The 21,028-nt window shown below is 40.3% G+C and overlaps 1 protein-coding gene across 2 annotated transcripts in view; it reads right to left on the bottom strand.

Annotated features, from left to right (window-relative positions):
- Positions 1–792: 792 nt before the first annotated feature.
- met (MET proto-oncogene, receptor tyrosine kinase) overlaps positions 793–21,028 on the bottom strand; it is a 57,314-nt gene continuing 37,078 nt past the window's right edge. Inside the window, exons 12-21 of one of the 2 annotated variants that reach the window (XM_036568264.1) lie at positions 20,340–20,486; positions 16,732–16,888; positions 15,822–15,962; positions 15,166–15,399; positions 11,208–11,288; positions 8,337–8,518; positions 8,018–8,127; positions 7,635–7,800; positions 4,804–4,940; positions 793–2,462 (exon numbers count right to left, since the gene is read on the bottom strand). In XM_036568264.1, coding sequence (XP_036424157.1) covers positions 2,252–2,462; positions 4,804–4,940; positions 7,635–7,800; positions 8,018–8,127; positions 8,337–8,518; positions 11,208–11,288; positions 15,166–15,399; positions 15,822–15,962; positions 16,732–16,888; positions 20,340–20,486 — 1,566 coding nt within the window. In that variant the 3' untranslated portion in view covers positions 793–2,251. The other variant, XM_036568265.1, reaches the window with a different exon arrangement.

The following is a 21,028-nucleotide window of genomic DNA, read 5'->3' as shown; positions in this document are numbered from 1 at the left end:
GAGGGAAACATTTCCATCATGAGGGAAATGGAAGAGCCTGTCTAGACAACAATGGGTCAAATGTCAAGTGCGCCAAGGGTAAACAAAAGGTCATGGCCAAGTTCCCAGACGGCCAGTGAGAGAGAATGGGATTAGAACACTGAAATTGTTTGTCATAAGACCCATGTGTCAAACACAAGGCCTGCGGGTCAGATCAGGACCACAACAAAATCCTATCTGGCCCGCAAAAGTATTTTAATTTTCTATTAATATTAGCTTGTTTCACAATGCGCTGCACTACAGTCCCCAGCATGCCCTGCAATGTAGTGTGTGCTCTGATTCTCCTACCCCAACAACAATCTATGGGACCGCAGTTTCAATTTGCAATTCCACACCAGTCATGTCACCAAATACACTAGCTGCAGTTCAACCAATATAAGCACCTAACATCAGCTCAGCAGCTCAGAAATTGAGCCCAAGTCTTAATGAACTTGCAGCAAAGAAAGGATGTCAGGGGTCTTGTTCAAGCAAATAGGTAGGTAGACCGAGCACATGGAGACATTTAAATTTAGAATTTTTCAAGTATTCACGTAATATTTCAAGGTCTACTGAAGTGTCTATATTTTACTGCTGAAGTTTTTGAGTATTTTGAATAAACAATGGCCAGTTGGGGCTATAGCATAAAATTAGTTAAAAATGAAATAAAAACATTGTTTTCTCTGGCCCACGGATTTGTTTTAATATGGCCCTTTCAGTGGTTGAGTTTGACACTCCTGGTCATAAGCAGTTAAAAAGCATCTTAATACACGAAGGTCCATAAAGAGCTCGTTTATTTTTCCATATTTGTTCTGCACAAACAACCTGATGACAGAGCTTTATTCAGCCAGGTTACAAGGAAAACAGATATATAATTTGTACCATATTTGAGTGACCACAGGGAGCTATTTGACTGGTACAATATACAGTGCCAAAAATTTTGCTTAAACGACGACTGAAGATAAAGAAAACTAATCTCTTGCTTTTATCCCCAATGTATTCTGAATGGTACCACAGACCAGGCTATATATACATGAATCACACAGCAGGTTGGACAAGAGAAACATTATTTACAATCCCTCAGTGGATCTTTATGCTAAATCACATTCATTGTCATCTCTGCTACGTCTGATTGACTTCAAATGCCATTTCATACGACTTTATAAAAAAGAAAGCATATAATGCAATACTTCAGAGACTCCTCTTCAAACTATATCCTGTCATCTAGATCTAGATCCGTTCATCTATCCAAATATTTGACCATTTGTACAGGAATCAGCTGAAAGGGTGTACATACAAAAATCTGGACGTGTCCAATCCATGGAACATAGAATGAAACAGTGGTTGGAAACACATTCATAGACTCATCATATGTAATTTCACATGTAACACATCCAGTGTTCTGCTCACAGCATCCTGTTCCACCGTGTTCAGTTCAGAGACACAGACAACATCTCTGGATTGCTGTTTGTCACAGATTAAACACAAACTCACCAAACATTCACATACTGAGCAGCACAAACCACCACAGAAGAGGAGGAATGATCCGAGAGATCCTTTAATTTCTCCCGAAATGGATCAGGAGTCCCAGAATAGGATTCTGTCAAATAATACAGTAGGAACTGAGAGGCACTGATCCTGGATCAGCACTCTGACTCTAATCAGTTTCATCTGTTTGATTCCACTTGAGTGAAATCTTTGTCAATGCCCTCAAAGGATTTTTGAACCAAGTTCCCACTCAATCTAATTGGTTTAAAAGTGTTTAAAAAGAAACACACTTTCTCAGTCCCCTTTTTTCACAGATCTGGAAAGTCACAGTAAGAGTGAGTTTGGTGGGTTCTGTGGGTTTGGTCTGCACTTTCCTCTTCTATCAGTGTGAGCTGTGAAAGAGCTGATGGCTCGTTCAGTCAGGAGTCCAGCAGAGGCAGTCCACTTCTGTCAGCGTGTGTCCTGCCTGCTTCAAATAGAAGCTGGTATCAGTAGCCCTGCTCCATCCACAGGACTTACTTCAGAGGGCTGCAGTCTATCTACAGTGATAAAGACAATCAGCTTCCCTTTACTGTCTTCAGCAGTGGCCTTGGGCAGCTTTTTCTCCATAGAGAAGTGCAAATGGTCCCTGGCACTCAGTCCAGTGTCTGTCAGTCTTACGCAGCAGATTCAGAGTAATCACACAGTCTCTCTCTTTCACTGTCTTGCTCTTTTTGTCCCTCTCCTTTCCTCTCTCTCTCTTCCTCTCTCAGGTGCAGCAATTCCGGTCCAGCTGGCTCTGAGAGGAGATGAGAGAGGGGTAGGGCGTCATTTTGTCGATGTTGACGTAGGTGGTGTTCAGGAGGATGTAGTGCTCTCCGCTGAAGCTGGAGAAAATGGCAGAGATGCGGGAGACGAGCTCAGAGAAAGTGGGCCGCCGCTCAGGTTTGGGATGCCAACACTCAATCATCACGTTGTAGCTGAGAGGAAAAGAAAGACAGAGGTTTTACATTCATTTTTTTTTTAACTATATAAGAATCACAGAAACAGATCCATCAAAGCCCCAAGGTTAACAACTCACTAACAGAAGTTATATTAAAGGTGTATATTGTCATAATTTACTATGTGTAAAAGTCTGGGCCAGATGTACCTGCGAGCACAGGTGCAGAGCAAAACGTGCCTTGAACGCAGAATGCACTCACAATGCATCTGAATTTTATGGCAAGCACGTCAATGCAAATGACAACACCTGGTGAAACCACTGCAAACTCAATATGTGTTCCTATGGTACTGTAGCGATGTAAACACTTCGTACAATAGAGGGCGATAGAGGAGTGATCATGAACAAAATCTACTGTTATTCTAACAACCACAACAACTAAACACGCTGACAGCGGTGAAGATGTGATGATGTATTAAATATATCTTTATATGAGCAAACTAGATCTGATGGTCTGCTGAAACAAGCCATAACAACCGGACTAAAAAAGACTGGCAGTACAAAACAGCTTAGCTGTCGCTACAGCTCCATTTGGGCCATGGCACGAAAAAAAAACCCTTGTGCTGTTAACGGAATAATCTTTGACTCTCATGCTGCTCACATGGACCACCGAGTATACTGAAGAAGTAAGAACCCATTTTTTGTTTAAACTGAGCAGCAGGCAACTTATGTTCTTAACTAGGCTAAAAAACTGGCTAAAAGATAGCAAACATGCTAAACAACTCCATCGTTAATATCACTGTATAAATACTGTAAAATGGAACTATAAAAGTCTACTTGAATGATTTACATGCTTCAAATGTTTGTGTTTCAGTCAGAAATAGCATCAAACCCAGGCTGAATCCCAAACTCCCTAAATAGTGTGCTAGCCATAAAAGTTTAGACATTCCAGCCTCTACAGCCAAATAGTGCATCATTTATTGAGTGTGGATGTGTCTGAGTCCCAAATTACTATTTCTTAGTTATATTACGCATGGTTGAACTGCAGGATCCAGTATTTAAATTCCTATGTAGTGCACTATGTAGGGAGCAGGGAGCCATTTGAGATTCAACCCCAGTGTGAAGAGAAGCACCACTGGATTAGTGCTAAATAAGACTCGCGGTGATAATCTGGTGACCAAAAAGTACTTACAATGCAAACGTTTTTGTATTAAACAATGCTGTGTTATCATATGTTCACTGTACGTGAAAAAGTAAAAAAAAATCATGAAATGTCTGTAACATACAGCGATGGGGGACCAAACGATCTCCTCATTTAGCGGTCCATGGTCACCACAAAGGAATTACATTTCTTGGCGGAATACTTGTTCATGTCAATTATTATTAATAATACATTTTCTGAAAAAGTATGTATTTAATCATATTTCATGTTGGCTGCTGTTTTCTATAAGCATTAAGCCACTTGAGGCTGTGCATTACTGCGAGTTTTTTTACTGCTTCGCATCGTGCCTAAGAACATCCTTCCCGTGATAAAATCACAGTAACCCACAGCCTCTCGTGGCTTAATGCTTTAGTAAATCAAGCCAAATATGTAATCAGCCACACATGTAAGGTCTCCATCTACTTCTTGCGTGGTCCTCACACTTTTTTGTGCAGCCCTCCCTCAAATACATATACATGAGGAATGAAGCACATTTTGCATTTTACCATGCATTCAGTCCATAAAATTCGGGTACATAATATGTGGGCACGATACATCCAATTTGTGCTTGAAACTGGTGCAAAAGATTTAGCACATCAGGGCCTTTATGTTTTAACAAACCAAGAGGTCAACAGATTGTCTCTTTTTCTATCACAACTCAAATTAAATCAGTTGCCAGTTGTGGAAATAGAAAAGACTGTCCACAGCAAAATGATTCATCTACAGAGCAAACGGTCCACACATTCTAACATTCCAATCCACTAATCTTCTGAGCAGAGCTGGAACAGGAGGAGGAATCCGGCTGAATGGAATAAAAGTCTGCAGCTCCAGAGAGGAGGAGGTACTGAGCTTATTTCATGCTGTTATTATTTAGAAGGTTTGGACTGTGTATGTTATTCACAGTGTCACTGCTGTCGGCTGGGGGAGTCCGCCTGTGTGTGGTGAGGGGTTTGACTCAGATCACAGCAGAGATTTGTAGGGAGGGAAAGTTAAGCTTCAGCAGTCATGTGGAGCTGAGTTGGCTGAGGCTTCTGATGAGCTACTGCCAGGTCACTGAATCTAATGGAGTTCAACAAAGGCTCTCTGTTTTTACGCTCTTGTACAAAGTTAATGAGAGCACTGAGGCACGCTTCCCTCCCTTTGGAGTGAGTGACCTCGGTAAGTGTGTGTGTGTACTCACAGGGCATCGGGGCAGAACTCTGGCTGCAGCAGTCTTCGGCCTTGCAAGAGAAAGACTGTGATGTCGAAGGAGTTGACATCAGAGTAAGGCGGGGCACCTCGGGTCATGAGTTCCCATAGCAACACCCCAAATGACCACTGTGTGCACATAACAATGAGGCAGAAATGAGGCACAGACAGTCAAAAGTGGAATACATTTGTGCACAGCTTCTAATGAGGGGTCAACACATCTTCAGTATATTCAGTTCTCATGTGAGAGTGGGTTAATACATGCTTAGCATATAAAACTGCTTAAACTACACTGCAATGCCTTGATGATATGATATCTAAGTGAAATAATCTTAAATCTAGTTGATGTAGCTCATATTTCTCATTTTGATTGTTGTCAGATTGATGTAAGCTTATTATAAGATTATTTAACTTATTTATATACTTATATTTTAACTTGTTTTAAATGATTTTACTAAGTCAAATGATCCCACTATATTGGCTATTATGTTGCTTGCTTCAGGCATATTTCTTTCAACAAACAAAATTATTTGCCAATTTAGTAAGATAATTTGACAATACATTCACTTGAATTAAGTAAAATCAAATAGAAATAAGTTAAATATCTTATAATAAGCTTATAACAATCTTGAAATAAGAATATTAAATGTATTCACTAGATTTAAGATCATTTTATTTGCCAAGATACCATTCTTTGCCATCATCTTGCTCAAAAATATATGGTAATGCTTTCTTTTACAGTCCAATAAGCTCTTGGTATTAAATGGGTAAGTGTGCAGTACAAACTCCAAACAGTTACTAGTGAACTAGGTACTCATTCTGGGTAACATTATGATGAGTTCCAAGACAGTGAAATGTCTAACAAGTTCTAGGTATTTTTTGGGCAGGGGTGTGGAACAATCTCCAAAGTGCTGTGAAATTATTTTGAGTGAAATGAAAGTAAGAAGCCAGACAGTCTAATGGGAATTACACTGAAATGCCTGAACAGGTTCTAGCTTTTAATGTGAAGGGATGTGAAAGGATGTAGTAAAATATCTCATAAGTGCATAATTATTTGTGGTAACGAGCTGGTATGTACAATAAAACTCACAATAAATTTAACTGTAATGTCACATGTTTAAACAGTAAAGTAAACCAGAAAAATCTATAGGTACCTGGATGTTATACAGGGTAAAAAGCTGATACAAAGATACTTAAACTTAAGAGTCTTATGTAGTAGTATGCATATATGACCCAGAAACAAAACTGAATCAGTGCTTAACAAGAAAGCACTATTTCTTACTGTGATTTTACTCAGTCCTTACAACTTGATTATAGATTTTTCTGATTCACTTTCCTGCTCAAATCCAACTATGAGATATTTTCCTATGTCCTTTTTCAGCCAAACTAGAACCCGACAGACTTTTTTTTGTAATTTAATTAGACTGTCTGATTAATATTTGACCTAAAATGATTACATAGTATTTTGGAGTTTGCAACTCACACTTGTCCAGAAAATACAGAGAACCTGGCATTTCAGTGTATTTTAGTTAACACAGTCTTGGAACATACTGTCCTGTTCCCCCAAATAATGACCTAATACTTTGGGGGTAATACCTAGAAATTAAATCACTGTAAAAGAAAGTGTTATTAAATGTGTATCTAGAGCAGTCACTCCCCTTTTTAAGTCATATCGGGACAGCTTAGACAAGAAGGTATGAGTCACAGCATACCTCGCAATAGCTGCTGTAATTGACATGTATGTGCATGTGTAAGTAAGCACCCAGAGTGATACAGTGGACTGGGCAATAATATGTTCTGTTTGAACAGTTAAGCTAGATAAATGCTATTCAATAGGCTTTAGAATTTTTGTTTGTTGAGTGAAAACCAGGTGTGGTTAAAAATTTATAATAGGGAGCTCCCAGCCCTGTGGCATAGTTATTGAGCTTTTTATTGCCCAATCCAATTTATGACGTGGTCACCTACTCACAGAAACAAATATCAGATAAAAGTGAATAAAGTTTATATTATTAGCAAACAGAAGTGTAAGTACTTTTGTGTTGCTGTTTAATTACTGGTTTGCTTTACTGGTGATGTGACTTTGAAATGGAAAGTAACCAGCACGTCTGCTCTGGACACAACAACTACATACACATTTTTTCAGTATTTGGTGTGTGCGCCTTTTGCCTTTATTACAGATTCCATTCTTTTCAGGAGACTTGTTTTCAGTTTTTCAAAGAAATGTCTACACAAGCTTGTCATGACAACTGACATAACCCTGCATAAATGTTTATAAAGGCTTATTCCTGTAGACGTCATCTGTCATAAACACTACTTTAGCTAACTTTAATCAAAACTGCCAAATGTAACCTTTGTAGCGAATGATGCCTATTGGAATAAGTATTTATAAACATTTATGTAGGGTTATGTCAGTTGTCATGACAAGCTTATGTAGGTGTCATGTAGCCTTATGAACAGAACCCTACCACATATTCAATCATGTTGAGGTCTGGGCTCTGAGATGGCCAGTCCATTGTTCTGAGAACAACAGCAGTTTGATTTGGAAATGTTCTTTTTTGTTTATTGTCTTTGACTGGAAATCAAATAAATGAAGGGTTGTGTTTTGACTTTGCACAGTACTGTACGTCAGCAATTTTGCACTTAATGGACACAAGTTATTATAGCACACATACTACTGGATTTAATAAATTAACCCCCAACAAAATACACTTACACAACCACCTGACTCTCATTATATCACTGCATGGTTTAGAGCAGCGAACTGAATACCTATTAATTTTTACAAACTGCTCAAAGGCATTTATGTATGAGAGAGACACTCACGACATCAGATTTGGTGGTGAACTTGTGGGTCTGCAGGCTCTCTAAGGCCATCCACTTAACAGGCAGCTTGACTCCACTCTTGTTGTGCACACTGTAGTATTCTTTATCATACACGTCTCTGGCCAGGCCAAAATCAGCCACCTTCACTGTGTAGCTCTCATCCAGCCTGCAGGAAGAGACACACAAAGTGTATTTTGTTAGAAAAACAAAACACACACACACAGCAGCTGTGGTATATTATTTCAACATAAATATAAAACATACGTTTATTGATGCCATCTTTTAAATATACACACAAGTCTTCACACACACCCATGAAAGAAAGTAGAAGCATATGTGAGTGAGTGTTTAGGTTTTTTCCACAGTGTAGCTGAAAGTCTTACATGCAGTTCCTGGCTGCGAGGTCTCGGTGCACAAACTTCTTGCTGGCGAGATACTCCATGCCTTTAGCCACCTGTAGGCCGAAACCCATGAGGTCCTTCACTGTGGGGTTCTGCTGGGGAATAACAGAAACAATGATACAAAACAGCTCAAAAACAATAACTGTTAGCTCAGGTCTGTGTTAATTAGAAAATTCCTGAACTGGACTGGACAAGACTGTAAGGGTTAGGCTGTAGCAATGCTGCATTATGGCTAGGTGAATTCTGTGTGAAGGCTGCATAAATGTTTTGTGAATGCATCACGAAGGATGGCTGAACGTACGTGAGTCTCATCCCTGATGAAGTTTCGCAGGTCTCCGTGCTTCATGTAAGGCAGCACCACCAGAGGAGAACCTTCACTGGGCAGGCAGATGCCCAGCAGGGAAAGAACGTTGGGGTGGCTGAAGTCCTTCATGATAATCCCCTCCTTCAGAAACTGAGAAACCTCCTCTACATCTGTGATTCCTGCAGTCAAGAAACAGAGCATATTACTCCCTAGGACATAGAGAAGCATTACTGATGTGTAAAGCCAGAACAACAAACTATCATGTATATTTTTAATACACCAAATCAAAAATGATAATGGCACAATAATCTGGTTATTTTGACACCTGTGCAATTTAGGTCACACATGTTTAACTACCTCTTGAAATCTGAATTATTTTTAATTGTTACAGTCTCAGGTCAAGTCCTGTGAAATCTACAACAATACATTCAAATCTAAGCTAGGCTGCACACTCGCACCTTGGAGACAAATATCAGAAAATTCACTTAAAATACCATCAGGCCTTTCACACACACGCTCAGCTCAATACGTCACCCCTGAGAGTAGCTGTTTCAGACATGAGACTTAATCTAGTGTGACATGAGCGAGCCATTACTGGACACACTCTGGTGTCTCTGGTCCTGCCCCTCTCCCCCCGTCTCCTCTTTAATCTATTTTGTAGAGCTTTCACATTTAGGGAGGATTAAACAGCTGTTTAGTCTTTCAGTGAGATCTGAAAACACCAGAGAGCAGAAAGGAAAAAGAACAGAGATTCAAAGACCAAGGCCAGTGTCCACTCACCACCTCTGTAGGTGCAGAATCGCTCTGGGATCAGTTATTGTGATCATAATTCCTATGCTATGGTAATGTCTGAACACAAGTGAGATGAAATATAGTATAAATATGAACATCTAAAAAAAACAAAGGGCCTTATTCACCAATATCTTCCTTTTTTTCTTAAATTTGTTCTTCAGAAAGGTCCTAAGAAAAAGTCTACATCATATTTATGACGTGTTCTTAAACATGCAAAATAGTTCATAACTTTGTGTTAGAGAGTGTGTGGATTCTGTTCTTACTTAAGAATAAGAATAAGAACAAATTCCAAACATGAAAACATTGGTGAATGTCAGAATCTTTATGAAATCTGTGTAAGTGGTTTTAAGAAGAATCATTTAAAAATTTGAATGACTGTATGTCAAACAGTGGTGCAGAAATGCAAAGAGGCAAAATACGAAATCAAAGCTTCTCCCCGTATAAAGCCGGGGACTGTATATATGTGGACCCTATATACCGAATAAATAGTTGCTATATTATGCAAGAGAAACTGGCTCAGGTTCTGTACTGTTGAAAAGAACCCAACAGTGAAAACAAATGGTAGCTACATGAGTGAAGAGAAACACACAGATCAAGTCATAAATCTAAAGTCTCAGAATGACATGTTACCTGATTAGAGTCTACTCTAACGTGATATGGCTACTAGACGGCTCATTCATCATCATTATTATCATCTCCATGCTTAGACAGTTATATTAAAACAGTCATGTAATATATTAGCCTCTCATGTCACAGTTCAGTGAAAGAGGACAGTGACAACAGTATCAAGCAGAGGATAAAAAAAAAAACGTAAAACAAACAATCATCTAAGCATCGACACAAATACCATTTTAATACTTCATTTTCCAGTGCTGTCTAAACCTGCCCTTTCATAACACTCCATACGGCATGGAAATGTAAAGGATCTTTCAGTGTAGGAGATAACAACCGAGCCATATCTGAAACAGCCAACACTCTCCTTTCAAGTGCTCTATGGTCCAAGATAAAACAACAGACGGAAACGGTACAGATGGTTTAGGCCTGCTTATTTCTCATGTGCAGGTTTAAACATGAGCCCATATTTGCCTGGACAAAAAAAAGCATCCCTTTTCACTTCGCAAACCGCTGAATAAAAGCAATATATCAGTATTTCAAGCAGAGCTTCAACTGGCTCATATCAGGCTTGATCAGGTCTGGGTGTCATTTGTCGAATATATTTCAGGGTCGGATTAAAATTTCATGTTCGGGTTCTCACAGCCTGCCTCCTACTTTTAACAGATTTTAGCCTGCATTTCCACCTGCTTTACTTTTCCTCTTTACTTTAAATAAATAGACATTTAGGACTAAACAAGTTAACAACTTTTAGCTAACATCATACATATCAGCACTGCCCAGCTTAAGAACTGCACATCATTTAAAGTTTATCCAGACTAAAATACTTCGGGATGTTGTTTGTAAGCATTGCTTGATGAATAAATTTGTTAAAGCAGGACTTTCACTTAGTTTTGGACAGTTGATTATTTTAGTACATTATATTATTATATGTATTCTTATTTAATTTCTCTATGATCTAATGATGGCTAATTTTGTAGCCACAGGTTAATTCAACTAGCGCCATCATTTCAAATATCAGGTTTTGTTCAGTACTTTGTGCAATGATGGCTTGGGTTAGAATGCTCTTGATCTCAGGTCAGTTTCAGCCTTAAAACTTGATGTGGTCTAGGTTGAGCTCAAAATATTGTCAGGCTTAAGTCAGGTTCTGGCTTAAAACCTGGATCTGTGGGTCACGTTGGTCTTGGACAGAAAGTTCTTGGTCTGTATTTGGGTTGGGACTAAACTTTCAGGATTAAAACTCTAATTCAAAGTCATATGTTAACAGTGTCCCAGTAACTGCTATTTACTGTACTAGGCTGGGTTTTCCCAAAAGCATATTAGCAAAGATGACTCTTAAACGGCACGCTGAACACTCTCTTTACCACTTACGATGATCTTAACACTAAGTTGCTTTGGGAAAACTGGGCCCTGGCTAGTGTACTGTGAACTACAACCCCAATGGACACATATACATATACTTACGGTTTAGTGACTTGACCGCACAGTGCTGCTTCTGGCCGTCCGGTTCTAACAGAGTCCCATGAAATACACAACCAAAGTGTCCTGTTGTTGGTACAGAGGGAGAGAAAAAGACCATTAGTACAGCATCAGTACATCAATCTATCAAAACTCCTCATTACTCCGGCTGCATGGACACGGGGATTTTATTTCATTGAGCTTTTCACAACTCTAACAATAAAGAATCCCCAAGGCTGCACTAGTGCTAATGACTGCAGTGTAGACAGCACAACAATGTAGTATAAGTGTTAGTGTTTCCTCCACCCTGTCTCCCCCGTATCTCCTTCTTTTTCTCTGAGGTTCTCTCACCAACTGAGAGGAAATTTTCCCATACTAGACTTTCACCATACAAGTTCTGTGATTATGACGATGATGATGCAGTGTCATAGTGCAATGCTGAGTGAGTTCAGACATAAGAGTGACTTTATTTTGAATGGTAATCATGGATGGACCTGACGTTATTAGTGACGGTGTGCTCCAATACACATGCAGTACAAAGTAGAGCATTTCCTGCTCTAATACACACAAAATGACTCAAGAACAGCTGTACATCAACTGAAAACACATACTTAAAGCGATGGTTGGGCCACAAATCAAATTTATACAGATTTTCCTTTACCTCAAATGTAAGCCAAGACATGTTTCATGCCTGGGCTTCATGTCTTTAGTTTTGTTCTGGAACTATGAGGTTAAGGTAGCTAAGAAGTAATAGAGGATTACACTGACCAATTAGCATTGTGCAAACTGTGTGCCAACACTTAACAAAACTTATCTCAAACCATGGAGGTGGTAAGTAATCTCAAACAGACTTGCTCATGAAGATTTTGAGACTCTACGACTAAACGTTATCTAAAAATGAACACAAGTATAAAACTACAAGTATTTGACTAAAACTAAACTAAAAACTTTGTTCATTTTTATTGATGCCATTTGCACACTGCTTACAGCTTTTGTTACTCACTAGCTATATTAGTGTTGTAGCTCCAGTGCAAAACCAAAGACGTAAACTTCAGGCGCCAAACTTGTCTTGGCTGATTTCCTACATTTACATTTACGTTTGAAGAGGAACTTGTGTACATTTGACATTTGGCTTTAAACCAGGCACGTCAAACTGGGGACCTTCTGGGCCAAAGTTCTGCAGAGATTGGCATCATCTGACATTCTAAATTCTAACATGGCTCATGAAGGCCATGTTAATTAGCAGAGGAGCTAAGTCAGGTGTTGGGGTTGTGTTGGGTTAATAAGGCATTGTGCTAAAATCTGCAGTGTTTTGGACTGCGAGGACTGGAGCCTGACACACATGCTTTAAACAGTGCAGTGATGTAGCCTTCTAGAATGTTCTGATGTTTATGGCAGAGTTTCAGGATTTGCTACTGCAAACACAGCCGCTTTTTGTGGTGTGCAGCACCCTAATGTTAATCCTTCTCTTTTATTAATATAGTGTTTTATCATTTATCTTTTCACTTCCACATCCACAATATCCTTTAAATCTTCTTTCCACTGTCTACACTTGAGGTAAAACGGAGCTGACTGACTTGGAACAACTAGGAATCTCCCAATCACTACTTGCCTAAAAAGAGATTAAATAATTAGAACAAAAGCACGCGTGTGAATTCTCTCCAAAAGTCTCCTGTGGCACACCGTGCTATAACTGAAGGTGGGGCAGCAGTGTTTTTGGGGGGTGACATGTATGTATGTGTGTTAAAATAATGGTGTGGAGAGGAGAGTAATCTCCCCTCTGAGCTGCTATCACGTCCTCCCAGATGGCAGCCGAGTCAGATTACCACAAGGAGCCTCGAGACAGTCCAACAATGAGCCGGGAACTTAACACGGGAACAAATCACCACACACACCCCACACGTCCCACCAAGCAACCCAACACACACACATTGATGCTTACTTACACGCACACATCCACACACATGCAGCTTGGCTTTCCCAGGGGGTCTGCGGTGGGGTTAGAGGGATTTTAGGGCGTTCTGTGCAGGAGTAAAGAGTGAGCATGATGGGAAAGGTCTTTTCTGCAGAGCTCCACAGTAAATCTGATCTAGCTGAGTTCACACCCCCACTTCTGCAGCACAATGGGTAGACAGACAATTTACCAAGCAGACACTCGACAGTGTCGCGCTGATCAGAGATCATTTTAAATGGCTTCAGATTCCTTAAAAGCTCATTTTATAATGACTGCAAGTGCACATTCTATACTATAGTTGTCATATCAAACCAGAGCAATCAAGCAGTCAGTTATTGTATTGTGTAAGTCTGAATGTGTAAATACATATAGCAGAAACACTGGATATTTGTTTATGTATTTAATATATATTTATATATTTAACCATTTATGTATCGCCCAGTCATACTTGCTCAGTTCACTTGCGACTAGAGCAGGCTGGAAGATTTGGTGGATGTGTGGATTGTTCGGCCTGGGTAAATGTGACAGTGCATCTTGGAGATCAGGTATTCTATAAATTATGGCATCAAATGCAACTGCATCGTTTAGTATGCAAACAACCAGCACCAATGAAGAAACCAAACCAGCGTGTTCATTAGTAATCTGTGCATCAACATGAATATAGTCATCATTTCACTTCATTCAATTTTTTTTCAAAATATCACAGGAATATCAAATTGTGAATCCAGTATTGACAATCAAATCAAATCATGCCACAATGCACTGTTACATCCCAAATGTCTAGGATCATTTCTGTTTAAGTGGAATTGTGTAATATCAAGGGTACTTTTGAACGCACAGGTTAATCCATTCATTGCTTAACAGTACTTATAGCTATTATTCAAGAAAAAACAAGCAGTAAGTGGAGGTCAAACTTTAACTATTAATAAGGTGTTCTCCAGTCACTTGTTATGGGTGTGCATCTAGATATGAGCAGTGAGGCTCAAATCTGATGACTGTCATCATTAACTGCAATTAACAATTTGTCTTTTTTGTTCAATGGATCCAATTAATAAATTACATGCTTAAAGTGCCCAGATTGGTAGATTAGCTAGCTGCCTTTGTAGCTATTGATACTCAGTAACTCCCAAGCAAAGATCAAAACAGCTCAAGCTTAAAACAGTACTCACTGCTGCCCTCTAAACAAATTCTGCCACCTGGTTCAAAGATGTTTTGTTGTTTTAATAAACCTGTGATGTGTCTCAATTAACGCGCTTTCTTTTATTTATATGTGCTTCAACTTAATGAATGAAAAGCGACTAATTCCCGTTGTTTGTTGCAATGTAAACACTTGATTGTGAACACAAATCAAGTGTTCACAATCAAGTGTCCACAATCTTGTGGGGGCAGTCATGGGCTGGTGGTTAGGGAAGAAGCCCTGGAAGGTCGCTGGTTCGATCCCCTGGGACGACAGTATGTGACTGAAGTGCCCTAGAGCAAGGCACCTAACCCCCAACTGCTCCCCGGGCACTGCGGATAGGGCAACCCACTGCTCCAGGCAACTGTGCTCACTGCCCCCTAGTGTGTGTGCTCACTAGTGTGTATGTGGTGTTTCACTGCATGAGTGAGTAAAATGTGGAGGTGAAATTTACCCATTGTGGGACTAATAAGGGTCACTTAATCAAACAATTGAGTAAAATAATTGCAGCCATCTTGAATAAGTGTGATTAGTTCAAATAATTGCAATCAGGTGACTATAGTTGTGACAGGCCTAGTAGTTCACAATAGTTACAGTAAAAAGGGGCTCTTTTTGAGAGCTGGGTTCCTAACAGTGTAAAGTATGGTGTTTTGTGTGTGCCTGGCTTGTACATGTTATGTAAAATAAAGAAAATTAGAGTAAACTCCAGCACCCCCCCGCCCAGAAGGATAAGCGTTTGATGATGTATGTATGTATGTAAGAGGTTAAACTGTGAATGTTTCCATTGGCTGGCCAATGACATTCTTCTGTAAAATGATCCATTATCATCTCACCTCTTCCAATAATCTCACTGACGTGTAGTAGCAGGTCCTCTCTGGCAATGACCACATGCTGCACCTCCTTTAGCAGCTCGGGGTGCAGGCTGCTCAGGTCTACAGGAGCAGAAACAGGCAGCAGTGGGGAGGCCAGGTCTCCTTCAGCCCCCAGCATGGGCGACAGATCCACATGTGCATGAGCATACGGAGGAGGCCGACACGACTCGCTCGGAGACATCGGCAAGCTCTGGTCTGTGAAGGAATTCAATGGGGTCAAATGGTCAAAGGTCAATCACAGGCTCACTGAAGCTGGAGACTACAAAGGTCACACAAATGAATACGCTCGTCTGGGAGGTCAGATAATTACAACAACTACAAAGAGAAAGAAGAAACTCGAAGCCTGGCTTTACAGGCGAGAGGCTGAAAGAGAGTCGTTCGCTTGTTTGGCAGAGAGCGAGGGAGCATGCAGAGGAGCTGAGAGGAGTGTGGAGAGGAGCATGGAGAGGAGGGGGGAGGGAGATCTGAGGGTGAAAAGGAGGATAAAGTGTGCGTGCTGAGCTCTAGAAAGATCCACTCCAGAGACTATTTGACAGAAACAACGAAAACTGCTCTCAGATCAGCATGAAAGGGAAACTTTATTTTGAGCAGAGAAACTGCGAGGAAGCAAAACGTACCCTCAAGCAAAGTGGTTCTATAATCCAGAGACTCGTGAGACACCATTTCATTAGTGGGACTCACACTCCTCGCGTTTGCCAGCATGTCCAAGTGCGGAATGTGAGCACGGCCGTCATACCAAACCATCCCCTCAGCTAAATCTACACGCAGAGAGAGAGAGAGAGAGAGGGAGAGAGAGAGAGAGAGAGAGAGAGAGAGAGAGAGAGAGAGAGAGAGAGAAGGGGGGAGTAAGATAAATAGAGAGAGAGGAAAAGAAAGATATAGATAAGAGAAAGATGTAGAGAATTAGAGAAAGTGAGAGGGAGACAGAGAGCAGGAGAGTGAGAGAGGGTGAAAGAGAGAGAGATGGAGAGAGAGATAAAAAGAGAGAGGGAGAGAGGTTGAAGAGGAATTTGTGGGCAAGATAGAGAGAAAAAAAGAAAGAGATAAGAAAAGCAAGAGGGGGAGAGAGATAAAGAGAGGAAAATGAGAAAGAGAGAGAGAGAGAGAGAGAGAGAGAGAGAGAGAGTCTTTACAAAAAGAAAACAAGGACAGGCCGCTTCCCCATGTGCTCCTGCAGTGTCAGTCTAGCGCAACCCAGAAACCACTCCTTTCTCTTACTCCCTCAGGATAAGACACACTATTATCAAAACATCTCCTCAGTAAACAAGGCCTTTTTACGGCAGCCGTGAGTTCTCGTCCACAGTGAGTCACAATGATTTATAAAGCGGATTTCAAACAACAAACAGTTCTCTGCATAGTAAGTCAAACATTCCTGGCAAAGATAAAACCACCGCAATCAAAAACAGATTATAATTTCTTTCGGCTTGCTGACTACAATGGAAGTCAGCACTGAACATGACACTGGCAATTGTGCAACAGCAAATTTATTTCAAATACACAAACACACACACACACACTGTGACGTACCATCGATGTGCTTCTTCCTCCTGATCCAAGCGAAGAGCGCGAGCAGCATGACCAGCAGGATGGACACACACACCACACCAACGATCAGCGGCTTGTAGTCCTGCTCCTGCGCCAGAACTACACGACCCAGAATCACTGAGGAGGAGGCCTGCATCCACTACAACACACACACACACACAGAACATTTACACATGCACAGGCCATACAAACTCAAATTTGTATCTTGATATTTTCTAGAATCTGGACAACAGTGTCTTAGTACACAGGAGTCTACAATAGTATTAGGGATGCATAAACATTTAAAAATTACATAAATTGTACAAATTGTGACTAAATCTACCTGGATTAGTAGCATTTTTGTAAGGCTACAAATGTAGAGAGATGAAGAAAATGCTTACAGTACCTTAGTATCGCCTAAACACTGTGCACCCCCAGAACACAATTAATACCCCATCAAATATCGATTTAAAATATCAGTCAAATCTAAACTTCTGTCTGATAACGCAAATGCCTTTTAAGCTATATCTTCCAACAACAACATGATTCCAATATCATCATGCATCCCTAATTAGTATACAATAGTTAAGAACATGAGAGTGAGTGGGTTATTGCAAATAATACGACAGCTGTGATTTGGTTTCAGGCACCTGTCGAAGGCTCATCACAGTCATGATATTATTCATGATAACACACATACTCTGTGTGTTACCAGTGCGTTCTATTGCGTTTATACAACAGCTCTGCAAAATAAAGATATCTTTGCAAATGTGCTTTAAATGTGCTTTAATAATTTCTAATGCAACAGAAGTAGTAGCTTTTTTTTAATCGAAAGAACCTTAAAAATGTTGCAATATCAGGTCCAGCTCAGCTTTTTCAAAGCCTATCAGATTAACTTGAATGTCGTTTTATTCCAACCACTCTCTAAAGCCTTTCACAGCCCATCTTGTTTGCTAAATGGTATTTTGTTTTGTGTTTACATTTTTGGCTAATTCCAATTTCTTTACTTGTCCTGTTGTCAGTTCAACCTTACTTAGGGGCAACGACAGGTTCAGAATTTGACGTACGCCTGTCTTCTCTTTAGACTCTGACCAAACAAGCTACAGGTCAAATATTATAAAAAATAACTTTCTGAAGTTATTTAATATATATTAATTTTCTATATACCCTACTAGCCTAGAAGTAAAAACTTAATAAAGGTTAGCTGCAGTGATACTAAGTCACTGGTGCTTAGTGGAATTTATTTATCACTAATAACAGCACAAGCAGAACATTTTGCATCAGACTGTGCCAACAGAACTAACTGCTGTATAATACACAACAATAGCAAAAAATGAAAGGTCACAATGAACAAATTTTACAATCCTTTTAAAATTAACAAATTATTCAGTGTCTTGTTAACCTTATAAAACCAATAGTGTGATGCGGTTTACAACTAAAAAGCTTCATTTTGTTTGTATGAATGTTAATTTACATACTCAAGTAGCTTCATATTCACACACTTGCATGTTTTTTTAAGTGATGAAAAAGGTTGCTGGTGTTTCCACCTATAGCTGACACAGCTAACACAAATGGGGTCTTGTAGTTCACCGGTTTGGGCTTATCATAAAATCCACAATATGATAAAATCTATGTTGACAAACGAGGAACTGTACTTCCCAGCATATGCAAGAAGAAGCACATACATTAAATAGTGCACACTGCAGTATGTGTATAATAGGTAAGACATCCCCAAAGGACAAAAGTAATCACAGTGTACACCCACTGACATCCTGAATCACTGCCTTAGTCTGGCTATAAATCACTGCCACTTTTAAGTCCAGACCTGGAAGGCCTACAAAAGTGTTTTCTGGGCAGACAGATGACAACTTATCAGCCAATTACCAACGTCTCCATTTTATGGGATACATGCTATTATGTCCTGTCCTGTCTAGTTACCGTCATGTGTAATTATTATTCTGTGTATTTATCAGTCTGTAGTTCTGTTGTTTAGTGCATTTAATGTCTGCATTAATTTCTCGCTGTCATGTATCTGCACTCTATGAAGTCCTGTGTAATGTGCTGCTGTTGTGTGTTGCATCATGGGGCCTGAAGAATCACATTTTATTCTAGTGTTTACAAGAATATTGAGGAAAGACAAAATAGACCACTTGACTTGAATAGAGCAGGTTAACTCCATTATTTGGTGTTGATCTCAAGGACTAAAGCTTTACTCCTCAGTTTAAACAGACCAGGGGTGCCAAAGCTTAATGTCTTGGGGGCCAAAATGCATCTTTTTGGGTGGCTGAGGGCCAAAAAGACAAAACAATATACTAATAAAAAAGGAAGGGATAGGCAGGGGTTAAGTTTAGGCTAACTGGCCAAATAAAATGTCTTCATGAACCAACTTTAGGCAGCCCTACAGCACACCATCAGCCCACCACCTCACACATACCGAGGGAGCATTCACTCACTCAGAAATAATCTCGAGAGGCCAGACATTGCACACAAGCAGGAGGGGAAATTGGATGAGAGACAGTGTCTCCTTCATGTGGGGAAGATGGTTATTGAGTTTAGGCTGAGATGAGTTTTCTATGTTGTGATGGTCAGATTAAACCCCGATGTGACACACGTGGTACTCGCTCAGAGAGATAAACGCTTTATGCTAACACTCGCTCAGTGTTAGGTCCGTCCTATCAGATATCCACTTCTCCAGACCAGGAACATTTCTTAAATGTTCTCACTGAGCCGACAGTGAATGGAGAGGAAATATAAAGTCTTATCTGTGTTGGGTTCTAACTCATAAAACAATAATAAAGCACCACAGAGAGGATTTATATCTAATATTACCCCACACAGTCAAGTCTATGAGGTAAGAGAAAATATTACTGCTGACCTAATCTGACGCCCTGATTTCATCTGGCAGACCCGTCACAGTGCAGCTCAGGTACGGTAAGAAGTGGAGTGTGTTGTGTGTTTTGTGTAGAGAGAGAATCAAAGAGGTGGAGGCACTGAAAGTCTGGCTGAGTGAACAGTGAAGTGGAAGACTGAAGAGGGACTTTTAGAGAGAGGGACTATAGCACTTTTAGAGTTAGACTGTTTTACCAGAGGAGGTACAGGAATGAACTTTGTGGGAATTCACCGGTCGATTGGTACGAGATAAAGTATCTGTGTATTTTCCCAAATTCCCACAGAGAGCCTGGACTTAAAGGTGATGGCCTGTGTTCTGTGATACACCTCACTCAGTAACAATAACAACACACTGCACAGGCGTGTCTATTAGCAAGTGTTGTTGTTTCATTACTGTGAGGTGAATTGGAGCATTGATACTACTACTGAGGGAGCTCCGTGTCCGGCTAATTACAGAAGACCACTTACTCAGTTATTATTGGCATATCATAAAAACCACAGACACACTGTAGATTCATACTGAATTAAAATCACTCCACAATTATTACTGTCAGAATATAAAACTCCACACTGCACATTCATACTAAATTAATATAATCAGTAATCAATTAAATTACAGTACCTCCCCAGGTAAAACTAATCCAGCTCCAAAAGGACTTAAATACAATAGAAAAAGACTGATGGGAAAGAAAGAGACTGCAGAGTGATGGGGTTTCTCTAACCTCCACCTCCAGCTCTTTGGTGGCGGTCTGAAGCTCAGGGGGCACAGTGCACTCCAGTGTGTTTCCCACCAGAGCCACACTCACACATGAGCGGTTGGACACCCGCAAAACTTCTCCCTTCACCGCCTCCACATCTACACGAGGAACCTGCACACAGAGGAAGAAGGGGATGTGATATACTTCATATCCAGCAGTGAAAGGCTACTGATTTCACAAAACAAGATTTCTCGGTTAGCCAGATAACTTCAGCCAAAAGTCAGACCAGCCTTATAAGAAGCAGAGTTAATGAACATTGAGCTATTGAATTGTCTAGGTTTTCTGGGAAATTCTCCTTTGTAAAATACCCCCCAGTAAGGTATGTATTCATGCTCAATTCCTTAAGGACTAAATGACTGTGTCCACTATAACCCATGTCAGAGAGAGAGAGAGAGAGAGAGAGGGAGAGAGAGAGAGAGAGAGAGAGAGAGAGAGAGGGAGGGAGAGAGAGAGAGAGAGAGAGAGAGAGAGAGCGCAGAAGGCAATAAAGAAAGCGATCACATTCCTCGCATGACAGCCTGGGCTTTGCAGATTGGACACACAGTTCACTTCAGCACCTGTTACTGTACAGTACAGACCAGCTAGAGACCCGATCGGAACAGGCTGGCACGCAACAGATTTCTAGCAGAGTCTCCAACAATTTACCATTTTTT

The sequence above is a fragment of the Colossoma macropomum genome, unplaced genomic scaffold (genome assembly GCF_904425465.1).
Source record: "Colossoma macropomum unplaced genomic scaffold, Colossoma_macropomum, whole genome shotgun sequence".
NCBI classification, from domain to species: domain Eukaryota; kingdom Metazoa; phylum Chordata; class Actinopteri; order Characiformes; family Serrasalmidae; genus Colossoma; species Colossoma macropomum.
Note: the sequence above shows the minus strand (reverse complement) of the source record. Positions and strands in the feature narration are given on the sequence as shown.